This window comes from Thamnophis sirtalis, unplaced genomic scaffold (assembly GCF_051295495.1).
Source record: "Thamnophis sirtalis isolate CommonGarterSnake01/CBP01778 unplaced genomic scaffold, rThaSir2_p1.2 scaffold_7, whole genome shotgun sequence".
Classification (NCBI taxonomy): domain Eukaryota; kingdom Metazoa; phylum Chordata; class Lepidosauria; order Squamata; family Natricidae; genus Thamnophis; species Thamnophis sirtalis.
This window is the reverse complement of record NW_028261387.1, coordinates 24,356,348-24,374,349: the sequence shown is the minus strand read 5'-3', so window position 1 is coordinate 24,374,349 and position 18,002 is coordinate 24,356,348. Positions and strand designations below refer to the sequence as shown.

The 18,002-nt window shown below is 37.5% G+C and overlaps 1 protein-coding gene across 4 annotated transcripts in view; it reads right to left on the bottom strand.

The window, feature by feature from the left end:
* Positions 1-284: 284 nt before the first annotated feature.
* DNAI4 (dynein axonemal intermediate chain 4) overlaps positions 285-18,002 on the bottom strand; it is a 39,592-nt gene continuing 21,874 nt past the window's right edge. For 2 of the 4 annotated variants that reach the window (XM_087719497.1, XM_014054895.2), the window contains exons 7-17: positions 15,656-15,811; positions 14,723-14,920; positions 13,030-13,271; positions 8,876-8,962; positions 8,043-8,194; positions 7,022-7,179; positions 5,936-6,051; positions 4,269-4,367; positions 2,197-2,423; positions 1,333-1,486; positions 285-439 (exon numbers count right to left, since the gene is read on the bottom strand). In XM_087719497.1, coding sequence (XP_087575623.1) covers positions 389-439; positions 1,333-1,486; positions 2,197-2,423; positions 4,269-4,367; positions 5,936-6,051; positions 7,022-7,179; positions 8,043-8,194; positions 8,876-8,962; positions 13,030-13,271; positions 14,723-14,920; positions 15,656-15,811 — 1,640 coding nt within the window. In that variant the 3' untranslated portion in view covers positions 285-388. The remainder of the gene's footprint in view (positions 440-1,332; positions 1,487-2,196; positions 2,424-4,268; positions 4,368-5,935; positions 6,052-7,021; positions 7,180-8,042; positions 8,195-8,875; positions 8,963-13,029; positions 13,272-14,722; positions 14,921-15,655; positions 15,812-18,002) is intronic. The other 2 variants (XM_087719499.1, XM_087719498.1) reach the window with 2 other exon arrangements.

Here is an 18,002-nt window from a genome sequence, read left to right as displayed (position 1 = left end):
TGGCAGGAGGTAGCACATGGTGGTGATATGACATCCCACCTAGCTACCGCAACCAGAACTATTAGTACTGTCATCAAAAGTTGATGTGGACACGTAATATCATGCTTTATGACCATGTCACTTAATAATGGAATTCCTGGTCCCAATTATGGTAGCTAACTGAGGATTACCTGAAATAAATTATTAGTACTTTCCATAAAAACATTTAGGGGCTTTTTAAAACATTCATCACAGATTGTCTTTGTAAGTGTGTTATATATGGAAAACAATTACAGACATATACATACAGAACCACATACATATTTAATAATTATATTTTTGTGGTGAGTTATTAAACACCATGTTTTACATCATCTTCACTTTTATTAAATATTTCGGTTAAAAAAACCTACTCTGGACTGGCTAGATTAGAGCCGATCATATCATGCAACATATCCATCTGAAAAAGAAATAAATATATACATAGGTATAAAACATAAATATTGAAAGGCATTTTGAATACATACACTATGCACTCTGTTCTAAAAAATCTTAAAGAAAATTAGCGTGTAAGACTTTAAATGAGAATGTCCAGTATTTATGGTGTGTGTGTGTGTGTGTGTGTGTGTGTGTATGTATGTACATAGTTCTTAAATCTTTTTTTAATCTTTTAAGAGCCGAGGTGGCGCAATGGTTATGGTGCAGTACTGGAGGCCACTTCAGCTGACTGTTATCTGCAGTTCAGCTGTTTTAATCTCACTGGCTCAAGGTTGACTCAGCCTTCCATCCTTCCGAGGTGGGTGAAATGAGGACCCAGACTGTGGGGGCGATATGCTGACTCTGTAAACTGCTTAGAGAGGGCTGAAAGCCCTATGAAGCGGTATATAAGTCTAACTGCTATTGCTATTGCTATTTCATATTTCCCATTTTGTAAACAAGTTGAAAATGATGAACTTGGATCTTCTATTTACAGTGCATCACAACTGTCAATCCCAGACTGAAACAGCTGAATCCCATTATCTTGTACATCACTTTCTGCCAATTGATTGACTGATTGTTTTTCTTCTGAGACAATATTTCTGAGCTCAAGCAACAGAACTCAACATTAGGTGATCCTAGTGCTGGTGCTTTAATAGCTTGTCTTCAATTTATAGGCAGAAACAATGCCTTAAGAAAAAAAACCTGTTCTGCAGTTTCATTCCATTGCCTTAGCATCCACAGCAAATACTGTCTGAACAATGATGCAGTTATAGGTCATTATTCAGCAGATTCAAAATAATAAATTACTACTAGGAGTTTAGTTGCTTGCATCAGGTGCAAAGCAATGCTGACTTTTCATGCAATGAAACGTACCTTCTTTTTGTCTGAGACGCTCATATTTTTCAGTGCATAAACAGTGACTAGTCCATCACTATCCCCAATCAGAAGGCAATCTGCACTTTTAGCAAAAAGCACAGTTGTGAATTTCAAATTGCCAGTAGCAGGATTCACAATCAGGGGATCCAACCTATAAATAGCAAAAGAGGTGCAGTTGGAACTGGAGAGTTGTTTGGCATATTCCACTGCAAGGCATAATGTATGCAAGGTACCTGATTATTGTTTAATGTTATTTATTTATTTATTTATTTATTTATTTATTTATTTATTTATTTATTTATTTATTTATTGTTTCCTAAAAATGTTTTCTATTATTTTAATTATGTAACATTTTACCCACTTTTCAGACAATTGTCTTGCAAAATAGCTTACTACTAAGATTATTAAGAGCCAAGGTGGTGCAGTGGTTAAATGCAGCACTGCAGGCTACTGCTAGATCAGCAGGTCAGCGGTTCAAATCTCACCGGCTCAGGGTTGACTCAGCCTTCCATCCTTCCGAGGTGGGTAAAATGAGGACCCAGATTGTTGGGGGCAATATGCTGACTCTCTGTAAACCGCTTAGAGAGGCCTGAAAGGCCTATGAAGCGGTATATAAGTCTACTGCTATTGCTACTGCTATATTACTTAAGAGAGACATACAAGGGAAGGGGAGATGTAAAAAAAACAGATAAGTTCTTACAGGTCAGAAATATGAATAATGTGCTGGATAAATTTATTAACATGGTGGCAACGCAGTTGGTGTAGTCCAATTATAGCCACAGGACAATAGAAATGTAGTGTATGATCTTTATTCTATTTAGTGTTGGTCGGAAATCATTTTTAGGAAATGCTGTTACTTACGTGCTCACACTTAAATCCCAGATTTCTACCCTGGTTTCATTCACTGCTGCAAACACATAGGCGGAACCTGGAGACCACATGATATCATAAATAACATTGGTAGTGGAAGTAAAGATTAAAACTGGGCGAACTGAATCCTGGCGCCACAGCATGATAGTCCAATCTGCAGAACAACTTAGAAACACTTCCGTGCTGAAAGGATTCCATGTGATCTTATACACAGGGCCCTTAAGGAAAAGTGAGAGAAATGTAGTGATTGAAATGCAAAGTTAGTACATTTTTGGAAATAATCATATTTGGATATATTCACGAATAGGGCAACAAAGATCAAGAATGATATAGCAATATTTATGCAAAAGTATACTGCTCAACTAGAAGCTCAAAAAGATTTTAGAAGGTAGTAGAATTCTGAATGCTAATATGCTGAATGACACACTTTTAACCAGATTAACTATATTGATTACAGTCCGGAGGAAAATGAATAAAGACATAACTGGAATCTTTTACATTCTGAGTCCTCATGATACTTGTGCAACTTCCAGATGGATTGGCAAAGGAAGCAGATTAACTTTTGGTTCAGTTCCTGCAGAGCGAGTTTTGTATGCTCCCTTGGAAGTTGTGGACTGACCAATTTTTCCTTAATGGGAATACCCATTCTGCCTCTCCTTGTAGTTCTAAGATTTACATAGTCTTCCTTGAACCCAATACAGCAAAGTACTTTATCACCATCTACCTGACTTTCTAAGAGCAATGAGAGTTGCTTATGCCATTCTCTACCCTACCTGGTCGAGTCACCTTTTTTGTTCCTTACTGCTAACATAAATGCAATAAGGAAATTATGACAATAGGGAGCAAGGTATTGGCTTAGATGCATGATTCTCCACTGGCTGGCCAGGTGGTTGTTCTATTCACGAGTTCCTTATCTCTCACTTCTAGTGAAGATCTGTGTGGCCATGCCACGTTACTGAAGAAAATAAGTGGTAGGCAGTGGGAGAGAAATGCCCATGGGAACTAGGCAAGAAATAACAGAAGCCAATCCGTCCTTCTCCTAGGTTAGCAACAGAATTTAAAGAATGTCATTCTTAAGATCCTGCTGGTTGCTGCATATAAAAAAGCCATCGCAGGTGTAATCCACACAAAAGGGAAATAAAACACATTATATGTTTGCAATATATGTTTGCAATATATGTTGCATATGTTAAGTCTGGTCATTTACAAAGAAAAAGGAAAGAAAAAACGAGGGAAGTTTTCCTGAATGCAAAGATGACTGAGAAGATATCATCCCCCCTGTCTTAAAGAGCCTTGGTAGCACAGTGGTTAGTATACAGCATTGAAAGCTGCTTCTGCTGACTGCCGGCTGCCAGCAGTTTGGCAGTTCGATCCCCAGTGGCTCAAGGTTGACTCAGACTTCCAGCTTTCCGAGGTCAGTAAAATGAGGACCCAGATTGTTGGGGGGCAATATGCTGACGCTGTAAACTGCTTAGAAAGGGCTGTAAAAGCATTGTGAAGTGGTATATAAGTAAGTGCTATTGCTATTAAAACCCTTTTGTGGGGTATGAAACAATAGCAGCAGCATTTCCATATCTAAGCACATTTCTCTCCCCCCCCACCACTTCAAATCTCAGTATATTCTCAAATAGACAAAACCAGGACTGCATATTTCTGAAGTAGTTAGAATAAGGGAGAGTATATATTCTAAACAAGTCTACAACAGGTACCAAGAAAGATTATTTTGAGTCACAAACCAGGGGAGGCAATAGTTCCTTCCCACCAGTGGAGGAGGGAAGGGGGGCAGCAATCCCTAAGCTCTTCAGAACTGGAGCAGAACAACAGTTTTGTTCTGGTTTCAGGGAAAGCAGGGCAGAGTCAGAAAAAAAGTAGACTCATTTCCCAAACTAGCCCATAGCATGAGTCTGGAAATCTCAATCTGCTTGTGGACTGCTGGAAAGTCCTCAGATTGAGATATTTTAACAGAGAAAGAGTGAGACATTAAAAGAGAGGGAGAGGGAGAGGGAGAGAGAGAGAGAGAGCAGGACGGTTTATTTGATCAGGTTTGTTTTAATTTTTCTTACCTTGTGTCCTCTGTAGGTCTCCAGGTACTGCTCATTATAAGAACAAGAACATTTATGAATATAACCTTCTTCAGTTCCTGCCATGTAGATATTAGTGTCCTGAAACAAAACCAAATTCCAGTGGGCCCTTTTATTTTATTCAACTTATATGTCTTTGTGAGAATTTTTAATATAGGAAGGTTGCTTTTCTCCTTTCCATATAACATTTGAAATTATTAAATTCTAATATAAAGGAATTTTCAAACGTTTAAACTACTGAGCTGACATAATCAGGTGTTTTACTAAAACAATATAGAATAACCAATCATATTTATAAAGGCAAAAAGGGTGGATGTCAGGGGATAGCAGAGAGTAGGGAGGGATCTACCGTCATTTTCCAGCATTCTTTCCAGCATTTTTCAGGGCAGCATAACAAAATTGCACAAGCTGACAATGAGCAGCTTTCCACTTTGAATGCCACCAGCTTAATCTCCTCTGACTTTGGGAACCACGTTTGAAAACTGCTAATGAATACTTCCATAATATTCCATTTTAGCCTCAAACCTACTATAGCCATGATGGCGAACCTATGGCATGCGTGCCACAGGTGACACGTGGAGCCATTTCTTAGGGCCTGCGAAGTGTTTGCCCTGTCAGCTCCAACATGCATACGCACACTGGCCAACTGATTTCGGCCTTCATTTTCAACTGTTTTTCGCCCTCCAGAGGCTTCCCTGAAAACGGCCCAACAGGAAACCCGGAAGTCCATTCCCAAACTTCCAGTTTGTATGTTGGGCCATTTTTTGCCCTCCGGAGGGTGAAAAACAGACCTACTGGGCCCACCGGAAGTCAGAAAATGGGCCATTTCCAACCTCCAGAGGGCCTCCGAGCGGGTGGGGGAGGCTGTTTTCACCCTCCCCAAGCTCCAAGAAAGTTGTGCGTGCATGTACGGGGAAGCAGGGGGGGGGTTCATACGTGCATGCGCAGGGAGCACAATGCGGGAGGGCATTATGTTATGGGGGTGGGCACGCAAGCAAGCGCAATAGTGTATGCACCTGTGCTTTTGGCACGCAAGGTGAAAAAGATTCGCCATCACTGTGCTATAGTCATGCCATACTTTATTTCTCTCCTCAGAAAGAGATCCTCTTCTTTCATGATATGCTATTTTTTCACATACTGTATGTGTTTTCCATGATGTATAAAGAAATCTGTATGTCTTTTCACTTCTTGGGAAGTTACCATATGTAGGGGGGGGGGCAGATCCTGCATGAAAATATACCTAGTTTAGACACATGGATGAGGTAAATTCCTGTTTTCATCCTTTTACTACTTCTTGTTGAGCAGAATGTGGTGGTGATTAAAGGATATACTGCTTTCAAGTTTCCCAAAAGCATGACTACCCAAGATTTCTGGACTTTCCATCTGATACCAGGTAATAAAGAGCCAAAGGTGTTTTACTGCATTGAATAGAGCATGAAAGCTCTGCCATCTTTGAAAAGATGCCCATTTCTCTGCTTAGTTTGGAGATCTAAAAAGCTGTGCCATGCAGCTTGTTCCAAACAGTTGTTAGAAACAACCCATCAGTATCAGGTGCTTCACTATTTGGAATAATGTTCTTGCTATGACTTACATGATAAAATATTTCAAACCAGGGAATATGAATTAAGATGTTATAATCAATTAAATACCTTTGGATGAAAATCAAAGCATAGTCCTGGAGCCTGTCGAGATATAAGTGCTTCACTTTTCCTTTCTGTTCCTGTTTTTTTCTTTTCAGCTGTAGTTCTCTTTAGCTTCATTAGGTCTATAATTTAAACAATTGCAAATATCAGGCCTGATTACTTTTTCTCACATACAAACAATGCAGAATTATTTGTCTGGAATAAAGGGGGAATGTTCTTATCACTTTTTAAAACCACATGCAAAAAATGATGATGCACCATATGAACATAAAAGAGGGTTTACGCTCCCCACCTACAATGCCACTCCACTACAAAATCTCAATCGTGAGCACAATCTCATGCTTATACAATCATGGGTGGCGTGGGAACGACTCTCATGCAATGGAACTGCTCTCTATGTACATTTTAAGTTATACACAGTTCTAAAATACTACAGTATCCTCCAGTCCCACCAACAAAATTATCCAACAATTTTCCCAACTTGACATCATCCGAGTGGGTTGGATTATGACTCCCCAAATTCTGAAGGGTCTCAGTCTAACATTTCTGGAAGGCACAAGTTGGGAAGAGACTGATCAGTGCATCTGAATAGATGCATTTAGCAGTTTTGTGAATAAAAAACATGCAAGAAGCAAGAATGATAATATTAGCAAATTAATTCCTTTTAGAAAACTGGATCTTGTCACTCAATTATCAAGAAGAGAAGTGATAATGTAAATTCTATGACATTAATGCCAGCTATTTTGCAGATGTGCTCAGCTTGATCAAATGTTTTATGTGAACAAAAACACATTTATTTTTTATCTCAGTTTTTATTTCACCAGCCTATAGCAAAAAGCTGAAGAAGGAAAATGAAAGAATAATGCAGTCCTTTATTTCATTTTTGCTAATGATAGTAGATATCCCTGAGGGTATTTTTGCATAAATGTGAAAAAAGTTAATATAGACATAACAAATCTGTCATTATAAAACTATTTTTATAAAATCCATTAACATTAAGATAATAAATCACAAATAAAAATCAACACAAACCAGTCTTGAAATGCAACCCTTGAATTATTTCAGATAATTGTATAATGTGAATATATTTACCTGTGAAGCTCAGTCCTTTCCGAACAAACCATTTAGTTATTCTGCCATCTGCTGAAATAGAGACGAGGATCTCCCCTTTGTCTTCTCCACTTGTTCCCCTGTCTTGTTCCACCCATCTCAGCTGCCACACAGGCCCTAAATGTTTATCGTGGGATTCGCTGAAACATATTTTTGTAAAAACACAACTCCTGGATTTATACAGCAACTAAAGCATAATGGTACAGATGAAAAAAAACTTCAGGGGTATAATTATATCCCTTATTTTTATATTATATAAGCATGCGTACATGCAGCTTATGAAAATGCGTTATCAACTTGAGACAGTTACCTGACATGTAAGCATAAAGTCGGAATTTTGTACACACCAGCACTATCTCTCTTACTACAAAGAAATTAAAAGAAGATAACCTCTGATGGTGAAAGTTTTTGACGTTTAGACTAGATCCCAACAAATAACTTCTGTAACTTAAAAAAATTCTTAACATTGAGGAACGCTTATCTAAATAGAAGGATGAGAGGCTTAAACAGTTTGGAAATGTTCTTAAAGATTTACCCTTAAGACACTTGAAGAGGAGTATGTTTCCTACCCATCAGCAGCACATTTTAATTAAATAAAATATACATATAGACATTTGAAAGAAAATAAGACTCCTGCTTTTTTGAGAGATACACTTTAACTCTATTTGTTTGGAAGTGGAAGAAGATATCTGTTAAAGGACAGCATCAGGTGAAATGGGGATATCTCTCTGGAAAGTTGTTTCTTTCAAAGAAAACTGCTGAAATTGAGATGAGGATCTCCCCTTAAAGCTGCTCACCATTTAAAAAACAGGAAGAATACCTGTCATCCCTCCAAATTTCAAATGAGCCACAACCATGCCATACAGACCAGGAATTAAGTATTAAATTAAATATTACAAAATGAGGCCTTAGCACTGCTTATAACCTGTATTTTTTCCCCAAAACAATTCATTATAACAATAAGAAGTTTGAGGAGGAGCTTAGAAGATTTATGGTGTCATACCTGTTATCTAAAACTGAAATTTGATTTCGGGACTGGACATTGTAAATTTCTATTGTCCCATTAAACAGTCCAACTGCTAGGAGGTTTGGATTGGCTGTAGAGAAATCCAATGCGGTTACCCCATGAACACAGTTGTAGATACGTTCTGGCCACTGAACAGATTGTAAAAATAAAAAGTTAAATAAAAGAACATCACAAAATTCATATTTTAAAAAAAATACTTTCACATTTCTAATTAGGTATCTACCTATTTGAAATTTGTTTATTTGTGTTTGTGTGTGTGAAATTATTGATAGCCAGAGATCCCAAGAAACCCTTTAAGACAGGCTGCAATGACAACTGTTTATTTTTTAGGCTGATTATTATATAGCTATTAGATACAAAGCCATAACATCAATGCACAATGGTACACACATTATTAAAAACAGTATAAGCCCTAGTCATTAATTTAAATAACATTTGTTCTACACCTTAAAAGTTTATGTCCCAAAAATACGTATTGTAATAATGTTAAAAAAACCACAATAATTTTAAATAATTGAGTAAAAAATTAATTTAAATTAAAATTAGGAAATTATTTCTAAATGCTAAAAGATAAGGTAGGACTTCTGAGATAATATGAATTTTATTAAGCAGCCTATCTTTCAAAAGAAAGGCAGGCTTGTCAATGAATCATCTGGATTTTACCAAATGTTTTGTTATGCATTGGTCTGAGATTGTAAAAAATATGATATTAAGCAAGCATAAAAAATATATTGCATCATTATCAATTGCAATAAAAATGCAATCAATTTAATTAAAATTATTTTTAATATTTTAAATGTGCGCATTACCATAGGGTTTTTCAGTGACCAGCAGCATGCCAAGCCTTTCTTCTGCTCTTGAAAACGAAACTGCCCATAACCAACAGCTAAAAGATCCTAAGAGCCAAGAATGTAGATTACTACCAGCCAACATAGCATTGAAATTGCCATGACTTCCATTTTGAGCAGTTCAGTAAAACAAGCCAATAAATAATAGAGCTTTTCCCACAATGAGATGCCCTCCACATCCATAGAGACTACTATTTCTAAATTTCCAGTCAGTTTGGCACCAAATTGAGCATTGCATTCTTCAACCTAAAAAGTATCTGGTTGAAAAAGTTGTCTTATTGGCACAAAGCAGCCTTGATAGTGTCAAATTAATGCTAATACAATCACAATTCTTCAGACCCTTCGTTCCTTATTGAACAGTTGTCTAGATTTGACAGAAGATTTTCAGACCCAACTCTGCATACTTAGCATCTTTACTGCCAGTAAGAATGAATACAATAGCTCTTTGCAGGAGGCAAAGAGATCAAAGAGAAAAAGTCATTTTTCACGGTTTAAACTTTAGGCATCTCTCCCTCACCCTTTCCACTTGGGGGCCAGCCTAGCTGATTGAGATATGGTTACATACTGGCCTTCCCTAGTGTAAGAACTGCTGCTTTCAGTTTTACCAGCCCTTATGAGTAAGACCAGCTAAACAACTCAATAATAACTTATTACTAAAGCGGGACAGAAATAATGTTACCAACACTGGCAAAATATATATAAATATATTTATATTTATATATAAATATATTTATATTTATATATAAATATATTTATATTTATATTTATATATAAATATATAGATTTATCCAAGTTACTCTGACAATGAGTGGAAAAACACATATTTTTCTTGCTAACAATATATATATATCTGTGTGTGTGTGTGTGTGTGTGTGTGTGTGTGTGTGTGTGTGTATATATATATATATATATATATATATGTATATATATATATATATATATATATATATATATATATATATATATATATATATATATATATATATATATATAATATTATATTTATGCTGATAAATAAATAAAGGGAGACTAGTATAGATCTATTTCAAGCTATTTAGCTCTCATCAGCTAGCCATACCCTTTATTTATTTATCAGCATAAATATAACAAATGTAACAAAAAGGCAACAGTAAAAAATATTGGGTTTCTGTCTGGATGGTCTCTTGTGACGAGCCTAATGACAGAGAGTGGAAGTGTGACCTTCCTCCCATGCTTGGGCATACCAGGGGTTGTGACTTTAAGTATATAAGTATATAAGTATGTATATATATATATATATATATATATATATATATATATATATATATATATATATATATATATATATATATATATATATATATATATATATATATATATATATATATATATATATATATACACACACACACATACACACATCATATACACTGTATATTTCTGAGGTTATATATATATATTTCTGAGGTTTTCGCAGGTGTTAGTATGTAGGTCTTTGGTTATTCGGGTTTTCTCCTGCGTAAAATTGGAAGTGTCCTGGTGACGTTTCGACGAAGTCTTATTCCTCATCTTCAGGCTTGTTTACTTGGCTTCATGCTTCCAGGAGCAATGTGAGATCTCAGCTGTTTCTTTCTTTTACCTGCCAGTGGGTGTTTGAGCTGATTGGGTGGGAGCTTGGCTGTGTTCTGATTGGGTGGAGGTGTGTTCTGATTGGTTGGGGGTTTGTGCTTCATGTATGGATTGGAGGGGTTTAAAGTGGCTAATGGTGCAGTTGCGGTCTGGCTTCTGGTCCTTGGTCGTGCCTCATCATCAGTGTGGGTTTGAGTCTGCTTTCTGTGTGGATGTGTGGTGGTGACATCCTGTGTGGCTCTTGTGAGTGTGGGTCTGGTGTCATTCCTTGTGTTAGGGACTCGTTTGTCAATAAGGGCAGGTTTCCAAATGGCTGGTAGGCGGGAGGTATCGTCTCGTTTGTTCATGCTGTGTGGGCGTTTTTCTATCTCGATAGCTTCTCTGATTATTTTGTTGTTAAAGTGTTCAGCTTTGGCAATAGTTCTGGTGTTTTTAAAGTCAATTTTATGTCCTGTGGCTTTGTGTTGGACCATGAAAGAAGTTGGTTCCTCTTTTCTGATTGCGTTCTTGTGTTCTTCAATGCATGCACTTATTCTTCTGTTGGTTTGTCTGATGTATGTGGTGGGGCAGGTGGTGCATGGGATTTCATATACTCCTTGATTTTCTAACTCAATTTTGTCTTTGGGTTTCTTAGGATGGTGGATATTTTTTGGTTTGTGCAGAAAGCTGTCTTGATGTTGTGTTTGTGGAGGATTTTGCTGATTCTGTCTGTGATGCCTTTTATGTATGGGAGGAGGGCTCTTCCGTTTTCTTGTTCTCTGCCCTGGATTTTAGTGGGGGTTTCTTTTTGGATTAGGTCCATACAATCCATACATGAAGCACAAACCCCCAACCAATCAGAACACACCTCCACCCAATCAGAACACAGCCAAGCTCCCATCCAATCAACTCAAACCCGCACTGGCAATTAAAAGGAAGAAACAGCTGAGATATCACATTGCTCCTGGAAGCACGAAGCTGAGTAAACAAGCCTGAAGATGACGAATGAGACTTCATTGAAACGTCGCCAAGACACTTCCAATTTTACGCGGGAGAAAACCCGAATAACCATATATATATATATATATATATATATATATATATATATATATATATATATATATATATATATATATATATATATATATATATATATATATATATATATATATATATATATATATATAATCAGAAAGGTTGAGAAACATTTATCCAGGAGAGCACAGAAGAAATGAAAGTATGAGAAAAAGAAGAGAAGGGTGTTAAGTTATTAGATAGGTGAAAAAATATTGATAAATACGGCTAGAGAGAAAGTCTGGAATTCAAGAGCCCTCCCCGAAAATAAGCCCACCCCCAACTATTTAAGTGCATGCGCAACCGGTCGCCGCCATTATGACTGTACCACCTACCGGTACAGCTTGCAAGGCAAAAAGAGGGCCCACTGCAAAAACAGCAGCAGACGAAGCAAAGTGCTTCCACCTACACCCTTCCCTCCTATGCAAAAAGAGCCTGCCACAAAAAGAGCGGCAGGCCAGCAATGCGATCATCCCCTCCCACCTGTTCCTTCTCTTGCAAAAAACCACTGTCCACCCCAAACTAAAGGCAGCCTGCCTGGTTCTCTTCCCCGCCGTCCCTTTAGCGAGGGGTGACTGGTGGGGAGAAGCGAGGTGCGCCTCTTACCTTTTCAGGTCCATTGTGTTCCTCGCTCTTTTGTCCAGTGAATCCCCTTGTAAAAAAATCCTCATGAGTTCAACTCGCAAGGTTTTTTTTTTTACAAGAGGCTTCACTGGATGAAAGGGGGAGGAAAGCAATGGACCTGGAAAGATAAGAGGCGCGCCTCGCGGCCCAACACTGCCTACCTCGCCCCAATGGTAAAGGCAGCCTGCCTGGTTCCCTTCCCCACTGTCCCTTTAACGAGGGGTGGCGGGGGGGGGGAGAAGCGAGGTGCACCTCCTACCTTCCCAGGTCTCTCACGTTCTTCGCCATTGTGTCCAGGGAAGCCCCTGGTAAAAAAAATATTCCCGCGACTTCAAGAAGTTTGATTGAACTGGCGAGAAGGGTTTTTTTTTACCAGAGGCTTCCCTGAACACAATGGCGAGGAACGCGATGGAACTAGAAAGGTAAAAGGTGTGCCTGCTTCTCACCTGCCCCAGAAAATAATAAGCCCTCCTCCTATAATAAGCCCAAGGCCATTTTTCATGGGGCAAAAGAAAATAAGACCCTGTCTTATTTTCGGGGAAACACGGTAGAAAAGTAGAATATTTCTCTGTGCTATATTCTTCTCACCACAGACTTTTCCTGTTCTTGAAAATGACATAGAAGGTCAAGAATGTCTGCTAAGGTAAGTATAAGAGGAAAGGAGATTCCTGAAAACTATGTAGAAACCTTACACAAATGGAGCTCCTTTGACCTGATCACTTGTACTGGGGATTTAAAGGTGGAAAGAAGTGGGAAAGTTCACTTCTACCAGCCCAGTTGCATACCCTTAAACATAACATTTAATATTCAGAAATTTGGTGGTCTCTTACAGGGTTGAACTTGTTCCAAGCCATACAGCTCACATTGTTGCCTTTTGTTAAACTGCATCCATAGGACCACAAGGCTTCCATAAATGGTGGTGGTAGTTCTTCTTGTCGTTCACCAAACTCTAACAGCAAGGATGATTTTATTGATGGGCGTTCTTCAGCCTCTTCTTCCTCCTGCTTTTCCTCTTCCTTTACTGATACATTATCAAATTCTGATTCACTATATTCAGATTTGACATCTGGCTCTAAGAATATAAGCAGAAAAACACAAGAAAATACTGATATCATTATATTCCCCAACTGGCATTGCTTATACTTGCTCAGGTCAGTGACAGCCTGACTAATATCTAGATACTAATGGCTACCATGATGTTCTCATTTTCTCCTTTAAAAAAAAAGGTTCCCAATGTCCACAGGTTACTTGTCATTGTATCTACCATGTTCATATCTCTTCTGAATTAACAGGATTTTCATGCTTTGAAAAACAAGGACCTAGTGTTAAGAAAAGCTTTTAATGATTTGTTTATTTCCAGCAGTGCCTCCAAAAAATAAGAGTGGTGGTTATCTACAGATCAATAATTTGTTATAAAGAATGCCCAAAAGGGAGGAATGGAATGGTAGAACATCATTCATTCATTCATTCATTCATTCATATTTTCCTCTTTCTCTCTGAATCTACTAAATCTCAGGACAGTTTACAATTAGCAACCAAATAATTTTAATAAAAGGAACAGAACTATAAAGTCGGGAGGAGGGAGAAAGAATTCTTTCTTTACATGTCTATGGCAAGATATGTTTCTCTGGATTTGAGTAGGAAATTTTGTCTAGATTTTAACTGTTCTTTTCTTTTCTTTAAGCTATCAGTATAGTACTATATGTCATTAAGACATGTTTTGGGAAATGTTGCCTCTGTATGCTTCTGGGAGGACTACCAGCTCTCTTTCTGTAAAATGTTTTTCTGGCATCAGGGGATCATCCTACCTCTTTGTTTGTACTTATGATTTTATGGTGGAAGTTACTTTAGTTCCTCTTTTGTGAAATGGATTTGGTCTCAAAATATGAAAGTTCATAAAACCTATGTGCACTGCCTAGGGGCTCAAACTCTTCTTCTGCCTTTTACTTATAATACACACACACACACACACACACACAAACACACATGAAGATGGCGAGTGAGACCTCGCTGAAACGTTGCCAAGACAATTTCAATCTTACACGGAAAAAGACACGAATGCAACAAGACCTGTGTGTGTGTGTGTGTGTGTGTGTGTGGAGTTTGTCTTGTAAGGAGAATGTTCTTTGTAACTGACCACATTTATCTTGACATTTGGAGAAAAGTCAAGCCTTGAGGAGCCCTGATTTAACTCTTCAGCAACAAAAAAGAAATAATGGGGGTGACACTGATGTCTTTTTGAGGTGTAACCTACTAACTGAAGATCTTTGTCCTTGACTGTAGGTAAACATTCTAATACCTTATTTGTAAACCAGGCTAACATTTTCTTTTCAGGAAGCAAATTAGGACTTGTATAAATAAAGTTGATTCATAAGGGTTTCAGAACTCTTTCCCTCCTATTTCCCTACTCTTTCTTCTAAGAATAACATTTCTGTATTGTGTACTAACTTAAATATTTTTTTACAATAAGAGAAACTGTTCCTGAACTCATGCTGATGAGTAAATACCTGATGACTTATGTACCTATGAGGATAGGAAGTTGCCGATAAGCTGCAAGTTTAGCCTGGAAAATATTCTCCATTAGGACTCTTTCCATATAAAAGAGATCTTGATTAAATTTATCAGATTTAAATATAATTTCTGACTGGTCTTCTGTTTCTTCCTGAATTCGGGAAAGAATTACACTTTCAAGATCAATAATGGAACTTGAAGTAAAGCTTTCTGAAAGGAAAAACAAAAAAAAACAGCAAATGTTACAAAGCGAACACCTGACATATTAGAAGAAAGAGAAAATAATGCTCCATTTTTCATTTTCTGAACTGACTTGGAATTTTAACGGCAGAATAAACATCTATTAATAAATAATATATTAAATGTTACAATATGCTATTTTATTTTATATTCTTCTATTTTTCCACAGAAGATTACTCTGTGACATTTCAGTCTCCAGTTCAATCTACAATTTGGATGCATGTATATGTGTGTGTTTCTGAGTGCCTATGAGTGCTTTCCATGCACACCATGAAACCACTTCAATAGAGATGGAGTTCTAGGCTATAAACTATTCCTTCAGTATTTATATATTGTTAATATAAAAATAGGTATTAGTGCATTTTTTCATAAATGCTGAAATGCTATGGACTGGAGAGTAAACTCCATTTTTAAAATGGATTTTTGTCTAGATTAACATTTATAGAATTACTCATTAAGATTTATTTGATCCCATATCAGAAAATTGCAAGAAAAATAAAAAGAGAATTCATTACACTGTGATAACTGAGAGTCAATAGCAATAATACCTCATCATTTAAAAAGATATAATCTAGTTAAACGGGTAAAAACCCCACCCCCACCCCCATATACTTTTTAACATATAATCACGATATACAGATAATATGTGAGTCTTGATTTGGTTGGGAGAAGATACGGAAATTTAAATACAGTATGTAAAAGTACCTGTTTCCACAGAACCAAGGGTTATAGCTTTGTCACGCTCTTTGGTTGCAGTTGGTTTACCAGCCACTGTAGTTAGTGCTTCACTAATTGTTTCTGCTGTTGCTTCTTCCAAAGCATTAAAAGAATCAAATAAATCCCAGGTAGTGGCCATTATGTCTAGGGGGGAAAAAAGAAGACATGATTAGTTCTGGTTTTTTTTCTATATGTAAGTACAATATATTTATGTTACAAGGAAATATTCCTGATATATTTCATAAAAACAAACTGGTTGAATTTCTTTAACTGGTTTAAGAAGCTAAGATAACTATAACTAGATATCACAGAATTCTCATGTTTTCTTTGTAGAACTGCACATTCTTCCGGAAGATCATAAAGGATGTGTTTACATAAAATATGTCACATCAGTTTTCTAAAGAGACGTCTCCATTTTAATTTTTTTCAATTATCTTTTAGGAAGGTTTATAATTGCTTCCACTCACCTTGGAGGGGCAGCATTTTTGCACAAACCTATCCTATACTTTTAAAGTACTTTTTTTAAAAAGTAAAAGCATCCTTGACTACTGGTGGTTTGGTCCATGATATTTTACTGGCAACATAAAAAAACTGGTTTGCCACTGCCTTCTACTGGGATTCCCACCCTCCCCTAATTTCCATGGCTATCCAACAACCTTGGCAGTTCCTTTACCCAGATACTAACTAGTGCTGACTCTGCTTACTTCTGAGCCAAGGTCAATTTGATTCTGCTGCCACCTACTGAGGTTTTAAAATAGATACACCTATACAAAAAAGAAGTCACTTATCTCCTTAGTTGTACTGACTAGAAATTAGGCTCACTTGAGCCATGGAGAAAGCAAAGGAGAATGGTGTTTAAAAACTGGAAAATTGTGAGCTCCAGTCCCTCCATAGACATGATAGGTTTAGGTTTATTGGATTTATATGCCGCCCTTCTCCCAAGGACTCAGGGCGGCGTACAACATAAAAGAAAACGCATATTACAAAAATTAGAAGGGACATTAAATAAAGCATCCAAAAAAACCACAATTGATATAAATTTAAAAATTAAATTAAAATTAACAACCAAATTAATCCTATATTTTATTCTATTCAGGCCAGGCCAGCTTGCTGGAAAAGCCAACTTTTTAGGGCGCATTGGAAGGACCGGAGGTTGGGGATTATGCGAAACTCCGGGGGCAGCTCATTCCAGAGGGAAGCCGCTCCCACAGAGAAGGCTCTCCCCCTAGGGGTCACTAGCCGACACTGTCTGGCCGACGGCACCCTGAGGAGGCCAACTCTGTGGGATCGCACTGGACGGTGGGATGCTACTAGTGGCAGTAGGTGGTCTCGCAGATATCCTGGGCCTAAGCCCTGGAGAGCTTTAAAGGTCAATTAGTACCTTGAATCACACCCAGAAGACAACCGGCAACCAGTGCAGGCTGCCTAAAAGGGGTGTACCTTGGGAGCACCTAGGTACCCCCATGATCACCCACGCAGCTGCATTCTGGACCAGTTGAAGCCTCCGGGTGCTCTTCAAGGGCAGCCCCATGTAGAGAGCGTTACAGTAGTACAGAAATTTAGAAGACTATTTTGAGTTAATCAAAATAAAAAAATAGAATATAAGTCTTAATAAAAACAAGAAGACCAGCAATAATGTCCAACACTAAGCAGAAACTGAAGCTAAAAGGATTATTTCAACAGGACAATAATCAGAAACATACTATAAATCAATTATGAAGTACTTCCAGGAAAGAACAATAAAAAATTGGGAATAAATTGCACAGTTCCCAGACTTGAAGATTATTTAAACACATTTCTTGGCTAAAAAAAGAAGAGGACAACAAGGAAAGCTGTGGCAGAAAAAAAAATCAAAACAATTCTCAGTTGGTTACAGGAAATGTTTGGAAATTGTATATTTTCAGGGAAAGATTACTTTTGTCTTGATATAAAGGGTGTCCAAATTTTTGCACCAATGATATTCACTGTTTTTCTACACTATTTATTTATTATACTGTCTATCTAACATCCACTTGAAATCATTCTTGGCCATCTACATAGCATTGGATGTATATAAAAATACATATACAAGTAGTCTTCAGGTTACAACTAGTCGTTCAGTGACCATTCAAAGTTACAATAGCAATGAACAAGGGGAACTTATGACCAGTCCTCAGAGTTCCAGCTGCCACACATCCCTACAATCATGTGATCACCATTTGTGACTTTTCTTGCCAGTTTCCCACAAGCTTAGTCAATAGGGAAGTTGATAGAGAAGTCACTCCTGCAAGTCACTCCTATCACTTTTTCTCCCAAAGATCCCCACATGGAGTACGAGATCCCAGGATCTGGTGCA